This window comes from Acanthochromis polyacanthus, chromosome 1 (genome assembly GCF_021347895.1).
Source record: "Acanthochromis polyacanthus isolate Apoly-LR-REF ecotype Palm Island chromosome 1, KAUST_Apoly_ChrSc, whole genome shotgun sequence".
NCBI classification, from domain to species: domain Eukaryota; kingdom Metazoa; phylum Chordata; class Actinopteri; family Pomacentridae; genus Acanthochromis; species Acanthochromis polyacanthus.
This window is the reverse complement of record NC_067113.1, coordinates 51,253,164-51,274,768: the sequence shown is the minus strand read 5'-3', so window position 1 is coordinate 51,274,768 and position 21,605 is coordinate 51,253,164. Positions and strand designations below refer to the sequence as shown.

The 21,605-nt window shown below is 39.5% G+C and overlaps 1 protein-coding gene across 1 annotated transcript in view; it reads right to left on the bottom strand.

Annotated features, from left to right (window-relative positions):
• The window catches only part of cacna1c (calcium channel, voltage-dependent, L type, alpha 1C subunit), a 214,940-nt gene that overhangs the window by 78,650 nt on the left and 114,685 nt on the right, over positions 1-21,605 (bottom strand). Inside the window, 1 exon segment of the mRNA XM_051959252.1 lies at positions 5,919-6,058. Within this exon segment, the coding sequence (XP_051815212.1) occupies positions 5,919-6,058 (140 nt within the window).

Below are 21,605 nucleotides of genomic sequence, written 5' to 3'. Positions count from 1 at the left end.
TCTGCCCCGCTTCGCTAGGTATTTTTTGGAGAGATCTCAACAGTAGAAAATAAAACCGCTTAATTAGTAACACAACAACAGAAAGAGTTTCTTCTGTTCCCTCTGCCTTTCAGCGATAAGGAAATGTGAGACATTCGGCTTTACTGATTTGACAGCCAGCTCAAAAGACGACTGTGCATGACTGTAGTGAAGGGATCAGTCTTATGTGTTTTAACGTGTGTGTGTGTGTGTGTGTGTGTGTGTGTGTGTGTGTGTGTGTGTGTGTGTGTGTGTGTGTGTGTGTTTGTGTGTATGCACAACACAGTTGGATAAAATACACATCTAATGCCATGTGCTGTCACATAATACTTCCTGTCTCTAGTACTTAAAAGTTGATGGAATTAGACCATATCAGAGCCAGAAACCGTAAAAACAGAAAGAATGTTCTGATGGTCGTCTGTAATCTGTAACGTGCTGTTTGTTAGACAGATCTAAGCTTGAAATCACAACATTTTATCAAAAGAATAAAAATATATGAATTTTTTATTTTTTTTTTGCATTTGAATTAACTAGATACTGTAATAAAAAAATAATAATCTGCGTTCATCGTCACAGCCAATAAGTCATTAACAATTCTGCTTAAACAAACAGTCATGTGACCAAAATTCAGGGACTTTTAGGTTGAACTGAGCTGAACTGCAGGCTGTGTATTCACAGAGCAGAGACAAGAAAAGTATGGAAACAAATTAATAATATAAGCACACTGATCAAAAATTTGGAGTCACTTCGAAATGTCCTTATATTTGAGGAGAGATAACATTAAATGAATCAGAAATGCAATCTAGACATTATTAATGTGGTAAATGACTTTTCTAGTTGGAAACGACTGATTTTCAATGGAATATGTCCGTAGGGGTACAGAGGAACATTTCCAGCAACCATCACTCCTGTGTTCTAATGCTACATTGTGTTAGCTAATGGTGTTGAAAGGTTAATTGATGAATAGAAAACCCTTATGCAGTTATGTTACACATGAATAAAAGTGTGAGTTTTCACATGTAATTGTGTGGGTGACCTCAAACCATTGAATGGTAGTGTATTTTCTATTGATTTATGGCATTTAATCAGTGTCATTACTGCACCAATGAGATTGTTGAGTTCTCTGTATTTGTAACCATTGTTGCGCTGTTTTAATTGAAGTGAAGAACATTATATTGGAGTAAAAAAAGGAGCCCACAGTGAATAAAAATGTGACAGGAGCAAAGAAAAAGCCCCCACAAACTGTTTGAAGCTAAGAGTCTTAGGTTATACACAATATCTATTTGGATAAGACCTGCTCACAGGCTACAATTGATGAACAGTGGCCAAAATATGTCTTACGTCCATAACTTTGGTGATGATAATTGGTCAGCCTTGGAAATAAAACCCCCAAAGGCTTACAGTATCATTCAAAGGGGCCATAGAATGAAAAATGGTAAAGTAACAAATGGGAAAAAGGTTTTTGTTGTCTAACTATATATTTAAAAAAACTCATGGACGCATGCAACTTGCGACGAACATGAACTTGGATTTAAGGCATCACAAGCCAATAAGGTTGGGAACCACTGTTTTGTAGTAGTTATAGTAGTTAATTATCCTGTCCTCTTTCAGCAGGACAGTGCTCATGCATACATTGACATAAAGCCATTTTTTTCAATTTGGTGTGCAAGAATTTTGGATCAATCAGAGCAGTGACTGTGGGCCAGACATTATCACTCAACATCAGTGGTGGACCTCACTACTGTTCTCATGTCGGAATAGAAGCAAATCCCACTAGCCGGCTTCCAAAATCTTGTGGAAAATCTTCCTAGAAGTGTGGAGGCTTTTGCAACGGTTTATTAACACAGATGGGTTTTAGGTTTAAGATGACTGACAATCACATTTCAATCTTCATGTATCCACAGTATATTTCTCTATGCACTGTAACAAGGCAAAGTGAGCACAAATGCGAATGAGAACCTACACAGACATCTTGAGCACAAATGCATTTTAATGGAAATATAATCTCCAATAAAGGGCTAAATATGTCTTTATGTCATTGCCTTTTGTTAGCTATTATCCCCTATGAAATTATTTACAGATATTTCTTTGGTGGACGTAGCTTGCAAGCTGGAATTTATGTACGTCCAGCTGGGCTTATCATTCTCCCCTTCCTCTCTCTGTCTCTCTGAGATCCTTTAGAAATCACCATACAATACCATTTTCCAGCTAGCGTGGCTCAAAGGCCAGTCAGTAGCGCGTTAGTCATGGAGAATTATCAATTAGCACAGATGAAATGGCCACTTGAAAAGGCCTCTCAAAACATATCGCCCTCTCTCTCCCTCTCACACTCTCTCTCATCCTCTCTATTTCGCACTACCTCCCTCTCAATTTGATTAACTCTCTCCCTCTCTTTCTCGCTCTCTCTTGGTGGGAAACAGCCTTTGAAACAGATTATGAAGAGCGCGTCAAGGATCGGCAATTTTGCACCACCAGCATTTTACCCGGCATGCTTTTTTTGTTGTTGTGGGGTGTTAAGTTATAATCAGAGCCTTTGAATGCACAACTAATGTTATAGATAGTAGCAACTGTGTACATTCATAAAGATAACACAAACTGTGAGGTATCATAGTAGTTAAAACAGCAACTTAAGCACAAGAATTATTTTTTGCTTTCGTCCGACAAAGAGTTCAGTGCCCACAGATATAACATTTACGAGGCTATAATACGTGAAATTTGACAGTTTTGCTGTCACTGCAAATAAGTTTCAGTGATTGAACCTGTAAAGTTTACATCCATGTTTGTCAAGACATATATATTACAAATACGCAGTGTAAACAATAAATTTAATAAGTGAGAACCCACGATTAGGGTCACGAAATCAGTCACCTGACCAAATGTGAAATATGGTCACAACCACCCCCTCTGCTCCTGAGTGATGGTGTTGAATTACGACAAAGTGTTAAACTATGTATATGCTAATTTATGATTTCACTGTTTTCTTGATCTTGTATCCTAAAAGACATTTGTGTGAACTTTTTGTCATAATGAATGCATGAATTCTTAAGTTATGGTCAGAAACATGCTTTATGAGATAACAGTGACCTTGACCCTTTATTATCAAAAACTAATCAGTGCCGGATCTGGAGAAATTCCCACGATGCGTTCAAGAGATATCACATTGAAGAAAGTAGGGAAATTATCGTACGTATAGATGCTGCACGTATTTAATTATAATGCCAACATAATGACTCTAGCCATTTTGGAGTCATAAGCACTATAACTGGGAAGAAGGTTAGAAAAGGAGAACTGATGAAGAATGAAAACAGAATAAGGAAGCAGAGAGAAGAAAACAGCAAGTGGAGACAGAGATGAAGAAAGAGAACTATGTAAAGCTGCGACTAAAGAAAGAGGAGTCCATATAGTGGCTGTTCATATGTACACAGGCAGTTAGCTCACTGAACCTTCACTAAGAACCTCTTAGGTACATGTCAGCTAGAGGGGCATCTATATGTATGTGTATTAGAGCAGAAGTATGCATGCACATGTGACGGTGCATGTGTGTGTGTGTGTGAGACGGTGCATGTATGTGTGTGTGTGTACGTGTGTGTGAGGGTGCATGTGTGTACGTGTGTGTGTGTGTGTGTGTGTGTGTGTGTGTGTGAGACGGTGCATGTGTGTGTGAGGGTGCATGTCTCTCTGGAGGCTGCTCAGCACCCGGTACAAGCTCTTTCAGCCATATGGTGAATATTCCAGAGGGACTAGACCCTTGTCACTTCTCATCTGTGCACACACACACACACACACACACACACACACACACACACACACACACGGACTGGCAGTTACGCCCATGCATGCACAAAGACAAGCCTTCGTGTACACTCAGATACAGTGCTGTCACATCTGAGAATTTCCTGGATCTGTCATTGTGTGAAATAGAGAGAGTACGGATATTCACAACTTTATCAATTAATTTTTAGATTTAAATTTTTTTTAAATCAATTTTCTATTCATTTCAATGACAAGTTCAAATTTAAGCTGGATTATCAGTCATCCAGGTCACCGAGCTACAAACTGAAGAAGTCTCTTGGATGAGAGGTGAAACATCCTCAAGACCCCAAAAGAGAAGTCAAGTTGCTTCTTCAACTCCCAAGGACCTTGTTTGAGTATTTTCTAAATTTTAAAGCACCTTTGTGATATTCGTATCATGCGTGTTGTTCGCAAACTGGATACAAATGGCTTGCACAACAGTAAGAAATCCCTTGCAGAAAACCATAAACCTGGGCTCTTTCTGGTTTTTCTAGTGAGAAACCTTAATGCTGGTAATGTGCCAACTGGAAAATAGATAATTTGTTGCTTGTTTTGGCTATCTAAAACAGAGAAAAGTGAAACTGCACAATTTAAGTAAGGGAAACTGTAGTAAAACCCTGGGGAAGTCTCGGGAGGTCATCCAGGTTCAATCTCCCAAAACAACAAGCACCAACCCTTGTGAAGTCCTTGAGCAAGACACTGAACCCTGCCAATTCTAGAGCTGTAGCTTCTTTCTGACCCTCTGAACTCTTTTTGGCAAAGTTGCGAGCTAAATGCAATTTGCTTGCAGGAATTAATACAGTATTATTGCACATTAAAATATGCTGCATCACAATAAAAGCCACAAGTCAAATGGAGACAGAAAGAGACAGAAACAGAGAGAGACAGACAGAGAGGATAGATAACAGCATAAGAGTGGTAAAGGTTGTGTTTATGCCAGGGGCACTGGCACCATGTTGTCAGCCGATGGTGTGTGTGTGTGTGTGTGTGTGTGTGTGTGTGTGTGTGTGTGTGTGTGTGTGTGTGTGCGTGTGTCTGTTTATGGGCCGAGGCCAGCCATGCTCGGTTAGTGATGGCTAATCTGAGTGAACACTTGACTGGCAATGAACAAGAGTGTGTGTGTCTGTGTGTTGGTGCATCAGCAGAGCCCTCCTTCAGGCTTTCTTGTGGTCCCTCTCAACCAAACACACACAAACACACACACACACACACACGGTCAATTAGACCATTTTTACAGCATTAATGTAACTGTCAGGTCCACTGGCTATAGTGCCATTACCCCAACACAACAGTGTATGCAAAGCACAGCTGGCAGGCAGAGCATGCATGTACGCTCACACACACATGCACACACAGGCAAAGGGGGTTTAGCAGATGGGCTATGTTGCTGAGTTGCAGATAAAGAAAAAACAGACTAGAGCTTTGCTATCAGCATCTCACAAGCTAATCAGTTTAAGCTTCACCAATACACTGTAGGCCAAAGTTTACTGCAGCTTCAACGCAGATTCATTGCAAACTAAAAGGAGCCTTTTTCATCACAATGCTTCTGTTAAACCTTCTTGTATCGTAGTTGTGTGGTTATCTTCAATTAAATGCTACATATACACAGTTTACATTGTATGCCAGTAGGCTTGACTTTCCAAATCCGTTAAATTGTATTCTTGGAAAACTAGAAAAAGTGTGCTCTTCTTCTACTGCAATCAGATCTTTTATGGTTTCTTGCAATGTTAAATAAGTGTAAGATTGTGACTAATTTTTGCTTCCAAGGTAAAGTGAAAAAAACAAATCCCAACAAATACATGAGTAAAAATATCAGAACTGTCTTGTCTTTACTCTGCAAAGTAAAGGAAGTAAAGTGAAATGCAATCTTCCTTTAATTTTGAGAGATGAGAGCACCGTGAGTACCGCTGGCTGCCAATTGTCTTGGCTATACTTTCATTTGTTGACAGTAATTACAGCAAGGTGCTATAATTAATTTGCCAATGATGTGCTGGTGTTTTAAAGTGTCAGGTAGCACTTGAAACAGACTGTGATTTCACCGCTGCGCGAGACTTGCTGTCTTTGCCGCTTCCTTGATCAAACTTTTCCGTGTGATTCCGTTTACTCACCCTACAACTACGATGATGAAGTCGAGCAGATTCCAGCCGTTCCTCAGGTAGGCGTTGGGGTGGAAGAGCAGGCCGTAGGCTATTACCTTCAGGAACGCCTCCACCGTGAAAATGATGAGGAACAGATACTCCACACGTTCCTGTGGAAACACAAACATGACAGATCCATTTATTCGTCTGAGCAGCTGCCTTACAGGAAAGCTTGCTGATCTGGGATCACATGTGCTTACATTTACATATAAATGGTTATTATTTTGAAAAGTAAGTCACTTCTAACCCTCTGAACCCCAAAATGCACTTGCAGATTTTAAAAAAAATAGCCAAAATGACTAAATTTATCAAACAGTATCCAGCCTGACTTCATTTATTTTGCACTTTTCATGCAATATAGCTTCATACAGTGTAATATGAGAGAATTGCGGGACTTCAAATGTTCACCAGTCCTTGAACAAATCATCTGTGACATGCTATTCTGCCGAAAAGCAGATCTAAACTTAATGTCATGACGTTTCATTATAACTGCTTTATTTTACATGTTTCATGTAAAACCTGCGATTAAGGAGCCATCTGCATAAACCAGAATCTGTAAAATATTGTAAAAACAGAACAACAAAAACTTTGGCACTCCTCAGTGCAACCGTAAGGTCAATAGTCACTCAGGTGAGACCGGCAGTCATGTAACAAAAGTTCACAAGGTTTGAGGTTGAACTGCAGGCTGTATTTACCCACAGTAGATAGGAGGTACAAATGGTATGGAAACAAATTTAAAATGCTAGTGTAAAACATCTATAATATGTAATATTCTTAACTGGTATTCTTAACACCAGTGGGTTCTTGGAAAAATGTTGTACATGTTGATTCCAGCTTTTATCAGTTTTTGTAAAACAAGCCATCAAAGAAAGTCAAACAAAGTCAACTTTTGTTGTCTGTGTCAAACTGTCTTTTATACTTTGAGTTGTGCTGCTTCTATGGAGGTGCAGAACTTTATATTGCCGTGAGAAATGAGTAAAAGTTAGAGTACAGAAGGTTAACTAGCAGGATACACACATTCATTCACAATAATTTATTTTTCCCACACCAACACCAAAGACCTTGAATATAACTTGTGAGTCTTTGCAGTGCTGGCAGCTTACTCGCCTTCTCCTCTGAGTATATCAAGCTGAACAACGTGCTCTGTTACTGTTTGTGTGGCTTTTGGTGTGTGTGTGTGTGTGTGTGCGCGTGTATGTGTGTGTTTGATTATTTATGTGTGAGCATGTATTTGTCTAACTTGTAATCGTGTACACAATCAAAGTATTCTGATTATTTAATCAAAGTGGCTCTCTTCCTGTCCAAAGAGGCTGCTGTCTGATGTGAGGACCGCATGAATCTGAGCATGCATAGACGCACAAACACAGACACACAAAGCAGCATTTCTACTACAAAATTCCTCAGAGATTGTTGTCATGGCGATGACCTCCTGCCTAAGGGGGTCCTGGGAAATGTCCTCAAATGGCCCTTGAAGAGAACAGGATTATATAATTTTTTGATCATTGTGAAGTTGTAAACAGTTCATCATCCACCTAATCATCTGTCAGATTTTTTAGTTAGTTTAAAGCTAAAATGCAATCATGGCATCATGCAACACTTTTGTGCAAATAAGAACACTCTATATTCAGAAGTATTTTACATCCTGGCTCTCTGCGCCCATGAGGTGTACTGTATATTTTTCAAAATAAAGGCATATTTATCTCTATCTACCAATCCATCTATCCATCTCAGTTCCTGCTCCTCCTCCTGTTCCTGTCGTTTTCCCATGGACACATGCACACAGAGGGCAGGAGGTTTAGGACAGAAGGCCAGTCAGGTCTCTCCAGGCTTTAGCCTTATCCCTGGGAAGAATTCGCTGGACCTGAAGCTGGAGGGTGGCAGCCAAAATAGCTTCACAAGGTTACAGATTCAGCCTCCTGAGATTTAGGTAGAATGTCACAAAGGTCTTTTTTACAAGCATATACACTACCAGTCAAAAGTGTGGACACACCTTCTCATGTGATGGTTTTTACTTCATTAATTTGTACATTATGAAAGAATACTGAAGACATCAAAACTATACAAGATATAGAATTATGTTGTAAACAAAAAAGCGTTATTAGTGCTATTAATCTATAATGTAGAAAATAATACAAATAAATAAAAACATTTGATGAGAAGGTGTGTCCAAACTTTTGTAGTGCACACAGAACCTGTGCATTAACAATAAGCACTGTGAATTAGAATATCAACCTTTTATTCTGGCTGTCTTACATGTGTCTTCAGAGCCAAAAAAGGAAAACAAATGAGAGACAAATAACTCCCTGTAGCTTCATTTTTTTTCTCCATGTATTTTCTCATTTCATATCTGATGTATGATCAGAGATTACTGGCAACAGCATTATGAGGAAACGGAACATTATGAAATGGAACCAGAACTGTAAAAAAATGCCCATATTTGGTAGAAGTCTTCTTTAAATACATTCATGTTAATAAACACAAATGTAGATGAGCTCCTGTAGAATAAGATATTATGAAAACTAAAAATTTAATTTCAACATTTGATATTTTCCTATGTTTACTGGAGTAATTGTTCATTTCTTAATGCACTATTTATTTGATTGTTGCCCATTGTAGAACACAATACAGTGAGGTCATTCAGCTCTATAAAACTACTATTGGCATGGGTATTCTGGTCAAGAACAAAAGAACACAAAATGTCAAAGCTAATGGCAAACCACTGCTAAAAAAGCACTTTAAAATACTATTATTTTAAATATGCTGTTAACTTTCTATTCAAATGTTCAGTCTTTCTCAACTAAAATGTTGCTTCAGTTAAAACCCCGTGTTAGTAGTGGACAAGCTCTTGTATACAACGGTTGTGTTAAGATTTACTGTTAAGGCTGATGTTTGTCTAAAGCAGGTCCAGCTAAACAAACAAGCTTTCAGCACGGAGAGCGACTACATCATGCTACCATTTGACCAGTTACACACACATCGAGGTCCATGGGAATCAGTCATTCATGCAACCACAGCTCCGACATGACTGCTCTGTTTCCCCTGTCCTATTTGCACCGTAAATTTCCTGATCAAGTCGGGTTTAAGCAGCATTTCAGTTGTATTGTTCAGACCGCCGCATCAAACCTGTCTCAAGAATCGCAGCTGACACCAGATTACACGTTTTAGATATCGATAAACAGCTCACGTTTTGAATTTTCTTGTCCTTAATAATGTGATTGTCATACCATTTGGACGTGTTTTCCCGCACTTACAAATGCTCCAGCAGCTTGAGAGTGGCGGAAGTGACATGAATTCTAATTCGGAGGATTTGCACGGTTTGAAAGACAGACAACTTGAAAGGCAAGTTGATTTTTAGGCCAGGGGATTCTGCACCTGAACCGTCTGCTCAGAAAGCTGTCTTAAACTCGTTTGGTTTTTCGCTCTCTGTCTCTTGCAACCTCTTCTCATTGCAATTCAAGTCCATCCAGTGTTCTTTATTGGCACAAAAAGTATCCAAGAAGCTTAAAGATAAAGATCAAGATTTTCACATTAAACACCTGGCTTCTTCTTCTTTGCTGTGTGTGTGTGTATCAATTTCACAGCCTGTAGAATACATTTTTTTTTTATATATTCATCATCTGTACTGCAGACCCTCCACCACACTGTGAGTATTAGTAGTCTACGCGGAAGTAATTAATCTCACACACATATCCTCCCTCTCAAAAGCTCTTTATCACTCTCTCTCTCTCAAACAGATACACACATCCAGGCAGTGTATCTGCCGCTGACAGGCAGACAGTGCGGCGCTCAGAAGAATAAAACAAAGAAAAACATCTGGTAGGAACAGCTTAGGCCGACACACAAACACACACACACACACACACACTTCCCTTCCTCTTTTCCTTCCATTCATACAGACCCATAAAGGGCGAAATCCATAAGGGGCACGACTAATTTGGTTAGGGACTGGAAAGAAATGAGAGAGAAAAGATGAGAGAGCGCGAGAGATGAGGAGCGCAAAGGAAGAGAGGCAGACTGAGGAGACGGAGAGAGAGAGAGAGAGAGAAAAGAAGGCAGACGGAATGACCGAAAGGTGAGTATGTGGGAGCAATAATTCAGTTAACTGTGATAGGTCAACCAAACCACCTATCCATCAACTAGGCCAATCAGATTATGGTATCGACATTCTACCATACAGCGGACAATGTTTCCATTTGCAATGACCTTCTGTGTGTGTGTGTGTGTGTGTGTGTGTGTGTGTGTGTGTGTGTGTGTGTGTGTGTGTGTGTGTGTGCGCTGCAAGACAGGATTAGCCATTAAGCTGCTTTTGAAAGATCCCACGGACACATCGTAGCCTGTGTGTGTGTCTACGCATGTTTGTAGCTTTCAAGAAGTTTTCAATAGATCAACAAGAACACAAGAAGAAAAATAAAATGCCTTGAAAAAACTCAACCATGACAGCAGCAGGAGTGCATTAAAGATTACACTTTTATTTCAAAACCCCATTATTAAATATGTCACAAAAGGCGGACAGATAGAATGATTTAGCATCCAGTCCATACGCTTTGTAGATAAATCATGTACAATACTTTTAAAAAATCATCACTTTCAATGTTTAATTACATATCATTACCTTAGAGAAATCTGTTTTCACTCTGACATAAAAGAATACTTTTTTTGTAAATTCTTGTAACAGTTTTATTTCAAAACTTGCTTATTTAAGATGTTCACAGCACATGCATGTGGACAAAACATATCAAATTCATACACTCATGTGCAAGACCTATAAAAATGACTTATTTTACATTTTGTATTTTAAATAATTGACATCACTTTGTAGAAACCAGTTTTCACTTTGACGTGAAAGAGTCTCATTATTTAAAACTTAATTGACCATGACTCAATTTTAGAAAGCAAGAAAAGGGGGAAAAACTTCCAAGAGGGGTCAATATTAGTTATAAATGCACTGTGCACAATCTTAGTATCATCATCAAAACCAAACACCACAGTTCTGAAAAGAAGATAAAGCTATAAGGAATGTGGACTACTCTAAGAATAAAGTGTGTTTTATAAATACGTTATGTATACAATCTCTTCATCAGATTTGGGATTTGAACCAACAACTACATCTTCTCCAACTAAAGCCAATCAGCAGCTCATGTGAGGCTTTAACTGCCGGTAAATCCAACTCCTTTGACACTTAATAAAGTTCTGTGAACAAGCATTTGACACTTTTTCCTTCTTTCTCATTGATGGTTAACTCCTTCTCCCCCATTTCTTTCTCTCTCTCCCACTTCCTGTTTCTCTCATCCCTCTCTTCCACATCTTCACCTCCTCTCTCTTTCTTCCCCTCATCTCTCTTTCTCTGTGGGTGCCAACCAGAAGTTTCCATAGAGACCAAGATGGGTTTCGACGTTACCATGGAAACTGTGGGCTGCAGCAGCAGACTTTCTTTCTCTCTATCACACACACACACACACACACACACACACACACACACACACACACACACACACACACACACGCATGCATGTGCACACACACATGCACGCACAGATGACAGTACTGTACCAAGAATATCCACAGTACATGGTTCTAATTACTACTCTTCTGTCAGCATCCTATTGTGTGTCTACGTGTATGTGTGTGTAACAACCATTGTGTGTGCTTCTGTGTATGTGTGAAATTGTGTGCTTCTCCTGTAATCAATGTCATACAGTTACTTGCCACTTACTACCAGTTGATTGTACTGAACTTAATGTGAAACTTTAGCGTGTCATTCTGTAATTCTGCACATGCCTTTGGTCTGTAATAACACAGCTTTTACATCTAAAAAACAAAATGACACACTGTTTCGAATACAAGAACTGCAGTACAATCAAATATCTGTTCTGTAAAACACATACAATTTGGCAGTATGGCTTCAAGTAACAATCTGTCAACCATTTTCCCAATTTGGTGATTACTTCTTTGGTTTGTGAATGTTGTGAAAGCACAGAATGTTAGAAAATGTCCAAAAAAAAAAAAAGTTGATAAACGTTTCCCAAAGCCCAAGACAAAATCCTCAAAAGCTAGGTTTTGTCAGCAACTCATAGACACTGTAAAGTATGCACTGTCATAGAGGACCAGAGAAAGAAGAAACTGTTTATATTTTAAAAAACTGCGATTCTTTTTTAACTAAAATTTTATCGAAACTGATTAATCAGTTATCATAGTTGTCTTCACTGCAGCTCTGTTTGGCAGCAGATTAACAACCTTAACATTGCTGTAGTACCATCTTTATTTCTCTAAATTTACTAGTAGAAGTAGAAAAGTTACTGCAAAGGCATATTTAACAGCTTTGGTGACATGTACAACAGGTATAAAGGATAAATTTATTATAATTAAAACATCGATTTTACTCCAAGGAGTTCTTTTTAATTGCATTGGAATTTTGAAGTTAAGTCGTGCTTTTGTTCCTGTTGTGTGTTTTCCTGCCATCTACTTTAAAAGGACTTATAATCAAAGCTCACAACACTCAAAGGAACAGCTGTCGATTAATAATGTCACAGCACCTGGCACTGTCTCATTACTTAACAATCTTTTTGTTATGTAGAAAGTGAGTTCACCCCAACTAACAGCCATAAAGAGAAAAATTAAACTTTCCATCCCTACCCTTTGCCCTGCACTAAGAGCACTCAGTTATCATCTTTTCATAGTCACTCAGCAGAAGGAAACACACTTGTACTACTGAGGTTGTACTGAGAAAGGCTCTTAAAGCAATGCTGAACTTTGATAGCACCTTGGGTTGTAAAACCTGATATATTGTCAATCATCGTTGTCAGCTGCCGTGCTCTGTGAGTAGAAAAGGGAAAAACATTTTCTACTCCTTCACTTACTCTCACAGCCTGGTGCAATGGGTCTCGAAGATTAAATAAAGTAAAAATAAATAAGAAAAAATATGGACAGGGCCTGTGCTGACATATTCTAGAGTTTTCTACAATAAAAAGCTCAACTATTACTCTACCTAACTTATGCCAGAAAGTTAACTCTCTCTGAACCCATGGGCATAAAAAGATGATTATCTCTAAAGCAATCACCAAAACATCATCATTTACCAGCCAGAAAATGAAAATATTCAATTGAAAACAGAAAGAATGGTCAGATGTTCTGCTTTTTGGATGGTCTTTGAACTAGTGATCTATGACATTATTTGTCTGTCAGGAAAATTAACTAAATCTAAGCTTAAAATTGTGGCATTTCATCAAAACCTATTATTCTATGTGTCTCAATTGAAATATTGCCAGAAATAAATTTTGAATGTGGTGCAATTAATGACTCAGCTGTGACCAAGAGAAACATAAAGATTCAGGGACTTTTTGGCTGAATGGCAGGCTACATTTAAGAGAGCATGAATGCTTTATAAGTAAAGGATGACAAAAAGGTAGGCAAACCAGACATAGAGAGGTCTACATATGTAATTATACATGTAAGATATCCAGTCTTTAGCTACAGGTAGTGTAGGCAGTATAGCAAACAGCAGATAACTTCTGCAAAATATAGCTGTCTGCCTTATCTCACACCACTTGAGAGTCTCTTTGAATGACATTGCTGAAATGAAACAGATCTAACACGTTGGAAACATGCTATTAACATACTAGAACACATGTTACCAGACTTAAGCTTCCAATCCGTGGGCCTCTGGACAAGGATTACGTCCGATTAAAGACGACACTTGTGTCTGTGCACATGACAGCGAGATGTGGAAAGATTGCTTTGTGGTCATCAGTGACTTCTGAGCCTTGAAAGATCACCTTCAACTGCACACATGCACGTACGCCACACACACAGCCACGGTTTGCACTCTGGCAACCAACACATCCACATGTCTTCATGCCACACAGCTTACCGTAATGTAGCAGCTGGATTTTTGTCTACGGAAAATGAAACAAACCGTGTTTTCAAAATTTTCTGCATTTATGTGGACCCATATTAAATCCTATTTTGTTTCCTGCAGCATTCTGAATATCAAAGTTTACAGAAAGACAAAAACTCCTGTTTCCAGGCAACTGGCACTGTAGCTACTAGATGAGCATAGCAAGCAAGCAAGAAAGACAAATGGAGAGTCTATTTGCGTGCATGTGACAAAAGTCTTGACACACAATCTGTCTGTGGCTCTTGATCATCAACTAGCGTGAGTCTTGTGTCTAATGTGATAAAAATGACTCACATTTGTCTTTCCATAACAATTTTTGTGAATACAGATGACATGTCCTCTCAGGCTGATCCATGAATCTGATAATTGCTCTCAGCTTTAGCTTTTGTGTAAGTTTCAAGGGCAACTTTTAGAAAAGACATGACTAAATGTGCAGTGATCGGCTTGATGGGTCAGGATTTAAAGACAAATGTTGGCGCGGGTCAAGACATTTCACGACTCTTAAATGCTAACTACCTGTAGTCACAGGAGGTAGCATGTCACATCATCTATCTCAGTCTGTCTTTGCCTCACACAGTAAATGTCACGTTAGATCTTTCTTCCTTTATCAATTTATCTCACTTTCACATGGAGGCTAAACCCTGTCAATAAACACAGTCCCAGCTGACATGTCTATGAGAAAACAGACACTAGCCAGTCTACTATTTGGCTTTTACAAACTGAATTATTTATTAACTCATTCAATTTATTCAGCTGTTTCTCCTACTCTGGGTTACAAGGCCTGAAGTCTATCCCAGCGTGTACTCGGAGGAAAGTTGGGAAAGACCATGGATAGACCACCACTGACTCCAAAACCCCAAACATACAAGCAAACTGAGGCTTGCATCTGTAAAGGTGACAGTGCTGAGTAAAAGTCAAGCTGACCTGTATGTGTTTGACTGGGGGAGGATGGTAAAACAAACATCGAAAATAGTCTGCAAACAGAGTCTGAAGTGTGGAAAACAGGAGACAATATTTAGAAGACGGCGAAAAAGAGAAGAGGGAATTGAAAAAAGAGAGCAAAAAAGATCTAGACAGAGGAGAAAAAGAAACAGAGTAATTGGTCTAAAAATAAAGGAACACGGGAGCATAAATCATCTAATATAGACAGCCAGTGTGTGTGTGTGTGTGTGTGTGCGTGCATGTGTTTTAGAGCGTGTGTGCACAAGCGTGTGGATGTGTGTACACTAGCTGATGTCTGATGGGAGGTTACTGGTACCCTGGAGAGTGGAGAAGGAGGGAAAGAAAAGCAGGAGATGGTGGAAAGAAAACGAAAGCAGTATATGAGAGAAAGAAAGAGAGAAAGAGAGAAAGAAAGAAAGAGAGAAAGAAAGAAAAAGAAAGAAAGAAAGAAAGAAAGAGTTTTCACTCATCCATCCATTCTTGCATGCTCTTTTCATCTTTTCCTTATCAATTGTAAAATGTACCCTCTCCAGCTCTGCATGTTGTTGTGTGTATATATATATGTGTGTGTGTGCGTGCAGGCTGACTTATCACGACTTCTACTGCCTCCTGCCTCACCACGCAAGGAGACAGATGCCGCACACACACACACTCACGCACACGCACACTGTGATAGTCCTGAATTCAGAATTCATCTGCAGACACACACATGGACACACACTCAACTTTGTACATGCAGGGTCCCACATGCAAAGATACAAATGAAGACAAAGTGAAGTGACACGCAAGCACACAGATCACTGCAGTGCATTAAGATCAGAGTAGCTGCTGGCTAAACTGACAGGGCAAGATAGATTACTATACTATGTAACTCATTGCATGACTCACAGTACGGAGTGTGTGTGTGTTCATGTGAGTCATTTAATATGCCTCTTGAGTTGATCGTGCCGTTGTGACTTGCAAGGAAGACAGACAGACTGAAAGGTCTTATAGAATGACAAGAACATACAGCAGCAAATTGATACGCTGTATTAAAACTGACATTATTCATCAGTTGCTTACAAATGTTGTCCTGCTGGAGTTTCACTTGAAATATGACAATGCCACTTTGGTTCAGTCATCTGTAGGAATGCAGTTCTTTCAGTGTTAAGAAAATGAACCACGGGCTAGGAAACTGAAACTATTTGGAATGAAAGACTGCACAGTATTTTACACTCATTTCTGACATTGCTATATAGTCAAAATTACTGTTTACTAAAAATAATCGCTGCTGATATGCGTATGTGCGAAACAATATGACAGAGGATATACATGGTGTCATGTGTAAACAAGTAATTATTTCCATATGTAGGTAAATTAAAGAGATTTTCAAAATGGTGTAATTTCTTTCCTCTCCATTACTTTCCTTGTCATCCCAAACATTTCTTGTATCCTCTCACATGAGTAAAGTTGTGCTCGTTAGCGCATTCTTTCCTCTGTTGTCCTTCCCTCCTCTTCTTACAGTAGATCCCCATTTTCTGTCCCTATACACCTCTCCCTTTGCTCACTATGTTTTTCTTCTCCTTTTTTGTCCATTTGTTTTTCCCTCCTCCAATCTTCTTATGTCTCTCTCTGTGCTCTCAATCAATTATCCTGTCTGCATAGCAGGGAGATGCAGGAAGAGTGGGCTGAATGAAGGGCTGGAGAAACAGACAAATCGTTGAAACAAATAAACAAAGAGACCAATGCTGGTGTCATTGTGATACTGCCATCAACGGAAACAACCAATCAGAAAAAACGATTGAGACTCTGTACGCAATGGGAAGCCGAATGACAGTCAAGAAATTCCAATTATAGCATACCTAGAATTCCATGTCTTCCATCTAAGAAAACATAAGGCTTTAATAGATATCATTTGTGTATTTGTAGATTATTTTTCCCACATTAAACCTGAATTATATGAAAAGGCTCTACTGTACCTACAGCCACAGTCTCAAATTCCAATTTCAGAAAATAAAAAAGTCTTAAAATATATAAGAATTTGTATAATAAGAACAAAAACATAGACAAAGCTTGTGTTTGTGTTTCACAGATTCTTCTGCACTGAGGCTGAACTACAGGATGGATGCAACACATGATAGCTGTTATTTATATATGCAGTGCAAACACGTACTCCAAGATCAACATCAGGGGCCAGTAAACAAAGCATTAAACGTATTAAAACTAATTTACAAGTGTCACACCTACAACACGAGATCCTAAGTGGAAAAGTGACTCAAACCAAACCCATTGGTCACAATGACTGCAGTGCGGGAACACCCAAACCACACACTCACACGGTGACAATGCGGGATGCGTGCTACATGTGAGCGAGGACTGGATTTTACTTCTAGGCCTTTTCCTACTGAGATCAAACATTGCATGAGTGTGTGTGTGTGTGTGTGTGTGTGTGTGTGTGTCCACAGATGTGCATGTGCCTGAGCCCCACTGCATTTCAACGCTGCTCACGTTGAAATGCAAGTTGGATCTGGATGGAAAACAACGAATCTATTAATGCATTTGCAATGAGAAAAGTATATCGCGTCCTGACAACCGATCGAACAACTACAAAACAAAGACTTTTTCTGTTTAATGCAGACATATCAGCTGCATAAAGAAAGTGTTTCGCATGTGAGAAAATATACATAAATAAATAGGATACTGAGTAAAAGAAGGGGACAGGTAGGTAATGGAAGAAGATTTCAGATGAAGCTATTATGCACTTCGTTTGAAATGGAAAAAGAAAGCAGAAAAAAAAAACTGAAAATGGTTCCCACTTGGCTGTAGTCACACCACTCTTCTACAAGCAGCCTAATTGATTTTTAAAGAGATAGCTTGGTCATCTTTCTTTCCTTCCCTTTTCATACCTTAACAAGTAGATGGCTGTGATGCTACGAGGCTTGCCCCTTGATGGTGAGGACCAGGGCGAGTCTTGAATCGACGGAACACACCAGCATCTCTAAGAAGACAACGCATGATGCCACAAAGGAAGAGGGGAGCTTAAATTATTGCGATAAATAAAAAAGACCAGTATCCGATACCAGCTGTGGCGTGGGCAAACCATTAGAAATACAGCAGCACTGATTTGCACTGGATTTACCATGAAATATTGATTCACTACTTGTGAAACAGAATTACTTCCATGTCCTGCTTGTAGAGAGCAGGTTTCTCTGGGACGACAAATAAAAGAAAACCCTCAGTTTCTCTCTCCTTCTCTCCTTCCCTTTCGCTCTCTCTTTCCCTCTGTCAGTCTCTCTTGCTCTCTGCCCGTGTTGAATTCCTCCTATCAGAACCAAACACACCACTCTATCTCCCCGCAGAGCGCCGCGAAAGCCTCGTCTGTGGATGCATGTGCGGGTGTTTGTTAAGCATTGCTCCATCATTCCTCCCCTGGTTAATGTCCAGTCGAGCGAGACCAGAGCACAACACAGTGAAAATGGAGAAACGGAGATACAACAGGACGACATCGAACGTGTGTTTGTGTGTGTGTGTCAGCGAGAAAATAATAGCGAGGTGCGAATCCATAGATTTAAGAGCACTGTAACTGATACGTCAATTATTTCTAATGGCGGCTGGAATCAATAACAATTCCCCTCGGTAAACAACACATGGTTTAATTACAGGGTCTTTCTGTGGACTAGAATGTGAATTTTGAAACAGGTGTCTTGTGTAACAGCAAATTAGCTGGACTGGACTATGTCTGATTTGCCAAAGCAAGAGCCTAGAATTCATTTAATTGGGTCACTTAATTGGGTCATGCTTCTAGCCATGTCAAAAATACAATCTAATACAGTCCAAAAGTCCAATATTCGCTTGAGTTTTAGTCTTGTTTTGGTCTCCTCCAACTCAGGAAGAAATAACTTTCTTTTTACTTTCAAATTCCTCCATTATGGTCACCAGTTGTTGCTGACTTTGTCTCCTGTTTGGTGATAGGTTGGATTTATCAGCATAGTTTGCTGAAAGGAAATGAAAACGACTTCTGAACCAAAACAGTAAAGTTGGAAAATGAAAACCCTAAGGTAAAAAATGTTAAAAACCTCTGTAGAACTGCATGAAACTCCAGTTGGGCGACAGCGTTCCACGGGTTAGATTCATAGACGTTTTTTAGATTACCAGATCTTTTCAAATTTTTCCAATTTCCCACATCATTTGTAAACTTTGACTTGTCTGAAAGCAGCCCTTTGACCTCCCAAATCCTTCCTGATGAAATATGGCTAAAGAGAAGAAAGCTTGTGTAGCTCTCTCTACTGGGTGCCATAGCAATGTCACCATGACACCCAAACAGGATTAGCTGCTAACACCCACTCCCCTGCTGTTACCATAGTAGCACTGTTGAAACTGCGACCCACAAGCTATAAAAAGACAAACTAAAACTTCAAGAAAGTGAAAAGTGAAATAGAAAGTAATTAAGATAAGAGTGGGGGGGTGGTTACCAGCTCATCTTTTGTAGGTATTTAGCATATTTGATTTGATTAAAGCACATTTTAGCTGACAGGTCAAAAAGAGAAGGAGCAGGACTGGAGAGATAGAGGGAAAAGGCTGAGGAGGACTGTTAAAAAGGCTAACAGGGTTATTAATCAGGATGGAGAAGAACACAATTCATTTTCCTCTTTCTTCCTTTGCTAATGAAACCTCAGCAGATCTGTCCTCACCTTGTCTCCTTTCAACCTCTGAACTGTCTTTCTGTCTCTTCTTTTCTCTGACTGTGAAATACAACCTCCACCACTTTTTCAATCGAACAGAGAGAAACCCTTTTCCTCACTCCCTGTCTTTGACTTGCTTTCCCTTCATCGTATACTGTGTGACTAGCGTTTTTACACATATTTGTAAGTGTTAGTTTTCAGTCAAATATACTACAGCCACTGAAAGTCCTTCACATGAAAGTTCAACCACATAGATAATATGTAGGTGATCTAAATGAATGTTCAAGGTGACATACAGCAACTTGTCTGGTTTTGGACATAGTGTAACCAATTACAAAAAAAAAGAAAGAGGTTCTCAGTGAAAGCCTGGCAAATTTAATCTGAAACATTTCTGATATTTGCATAGATATGGACATCAAATTACACAGACTGTAGGAAGAGGAAAGAAAGCTGGTAGCCTGTAGCTCTGAGGGACAGCTGTAATGGAAAGGAGAGTGGAAATATGACACACAAAAAAGCGCGTACAAAAAAAGACATGGACAGGCTGCAGGTAAGAGTGTGAGGGGGAAAGAGAGACACTGATAGTGATTATACAGTACATGTCTGTGAGCTGGGTGTGTAATTATTTCAGAATGTGCTACTTAAGTAATATCCCAAATGTTCTCGGAAATTTACTCTATGCCTTGTGTTATGTCATTGTTTTTTTTCTTTTCTTTATAATGTGTCTTTTAAAATAAGGCCATTTTGTCCCAAGAAGTAAGGAATTCAATATCACAAACATTTCCACAATTAAACGAGTATGTGGCAACCATGACGTTTAATCAATTCATCAACTGTATGCCTTGTACTTTAATGTACTGCATACCTTGTGTTGTGCAAATTCTAACCATATTCTTTTAATTTATTGCTGCAACTTAACCCTAAAACTCCAAAATGCTTCTTTACCTGTCTCTTAATATAAGGCCATTTTGTCCCCAGAAGTAGGGAATTCAATATCACCAACACATTCACAATTAGAGGAGGATGTGGCAACCATGTAAGAGACAGACGGGAGTTCGAAAGAGCTCCATGATATGATCACAAGACGTGACCAAGTGTTGGAGGAAACAGCGAGAGGAGGCAGGGATGAGTGAACCTGCAGAGCATCGCACTAGTTTCGGCAGAGCACTGAAGTTGCACACGCCCTCAGCTGATCAGTATCAGCTGACTCAGTTTATATAATCTGACAAGCTCGCTCGCTCTCTCACTCTGCTCTGATCATTCATGCTGCTGCTGCTGCGACTGGCTATGCTCATTTATTCCCCAGCACCACGGCATCATCCTGTTATGATTTCACACTAAACATAGCTTGTGATAGCATCTCTTGCCTTGCGCATTATGTATACTCCACATCTTACTGATGCTGTAGGAGTCCACCAACTGTGTTCTGTGCATACCAGGCATGTTTCTTGTCTCCCCTGCAGAATGTATTGCAAAGTGCATCCGCAAAGGCAAGGTTTTACTATATAAACACAAACACAGCTATATAATATTTAACTGTTTCCTCCTTTCCAACATCCTGCCATCTTCCTCTGCTCATTCCTCATCAAATAGCGGTAAAATATCCACTCATGACAGCGACCGAGAGCGACAGTATGTTCTGTTTTGAGGTGTTTGTGCATGCTGTATGGATTTTTCAGATCAAGCACAAAACAAAGCACCCATGCACCACCTACACTTTCCCTTTCAGCTCAGTGGGGAACACAGTGGATGTGGCTTGTGGCCCTGTGCAGACATGGCCATAATTAACCACATGAAAGACACACAGACACACATGCCCTCCTCATACATAACTCGCTATCTCAGACCACACAGAAATTCAACTCCCACATTCTCCAGTCCGTGCAGCATAATTAGGGGATACCTCGCTTTCTGTGTGTGCGCGTTTGAAAGTGAGTGGATGTATTTGCCAACATCACAATTAAGGGATTCATCCAGCGTGTGAACAAAGTGGAAGAGACAGTGAACGAGAGGACAAGTAAAGGAGAAGTGAGAAAAGTAAAGTGAGTGCATAAAATAATAGAGGAATAAGGAATAAACAATGGGGGTACAGAACAAGAGAGTAAACATGGGAAGAGGTGACAGGCAAAAAAGCTTGTGATTTTTATCTGTTTCATTATT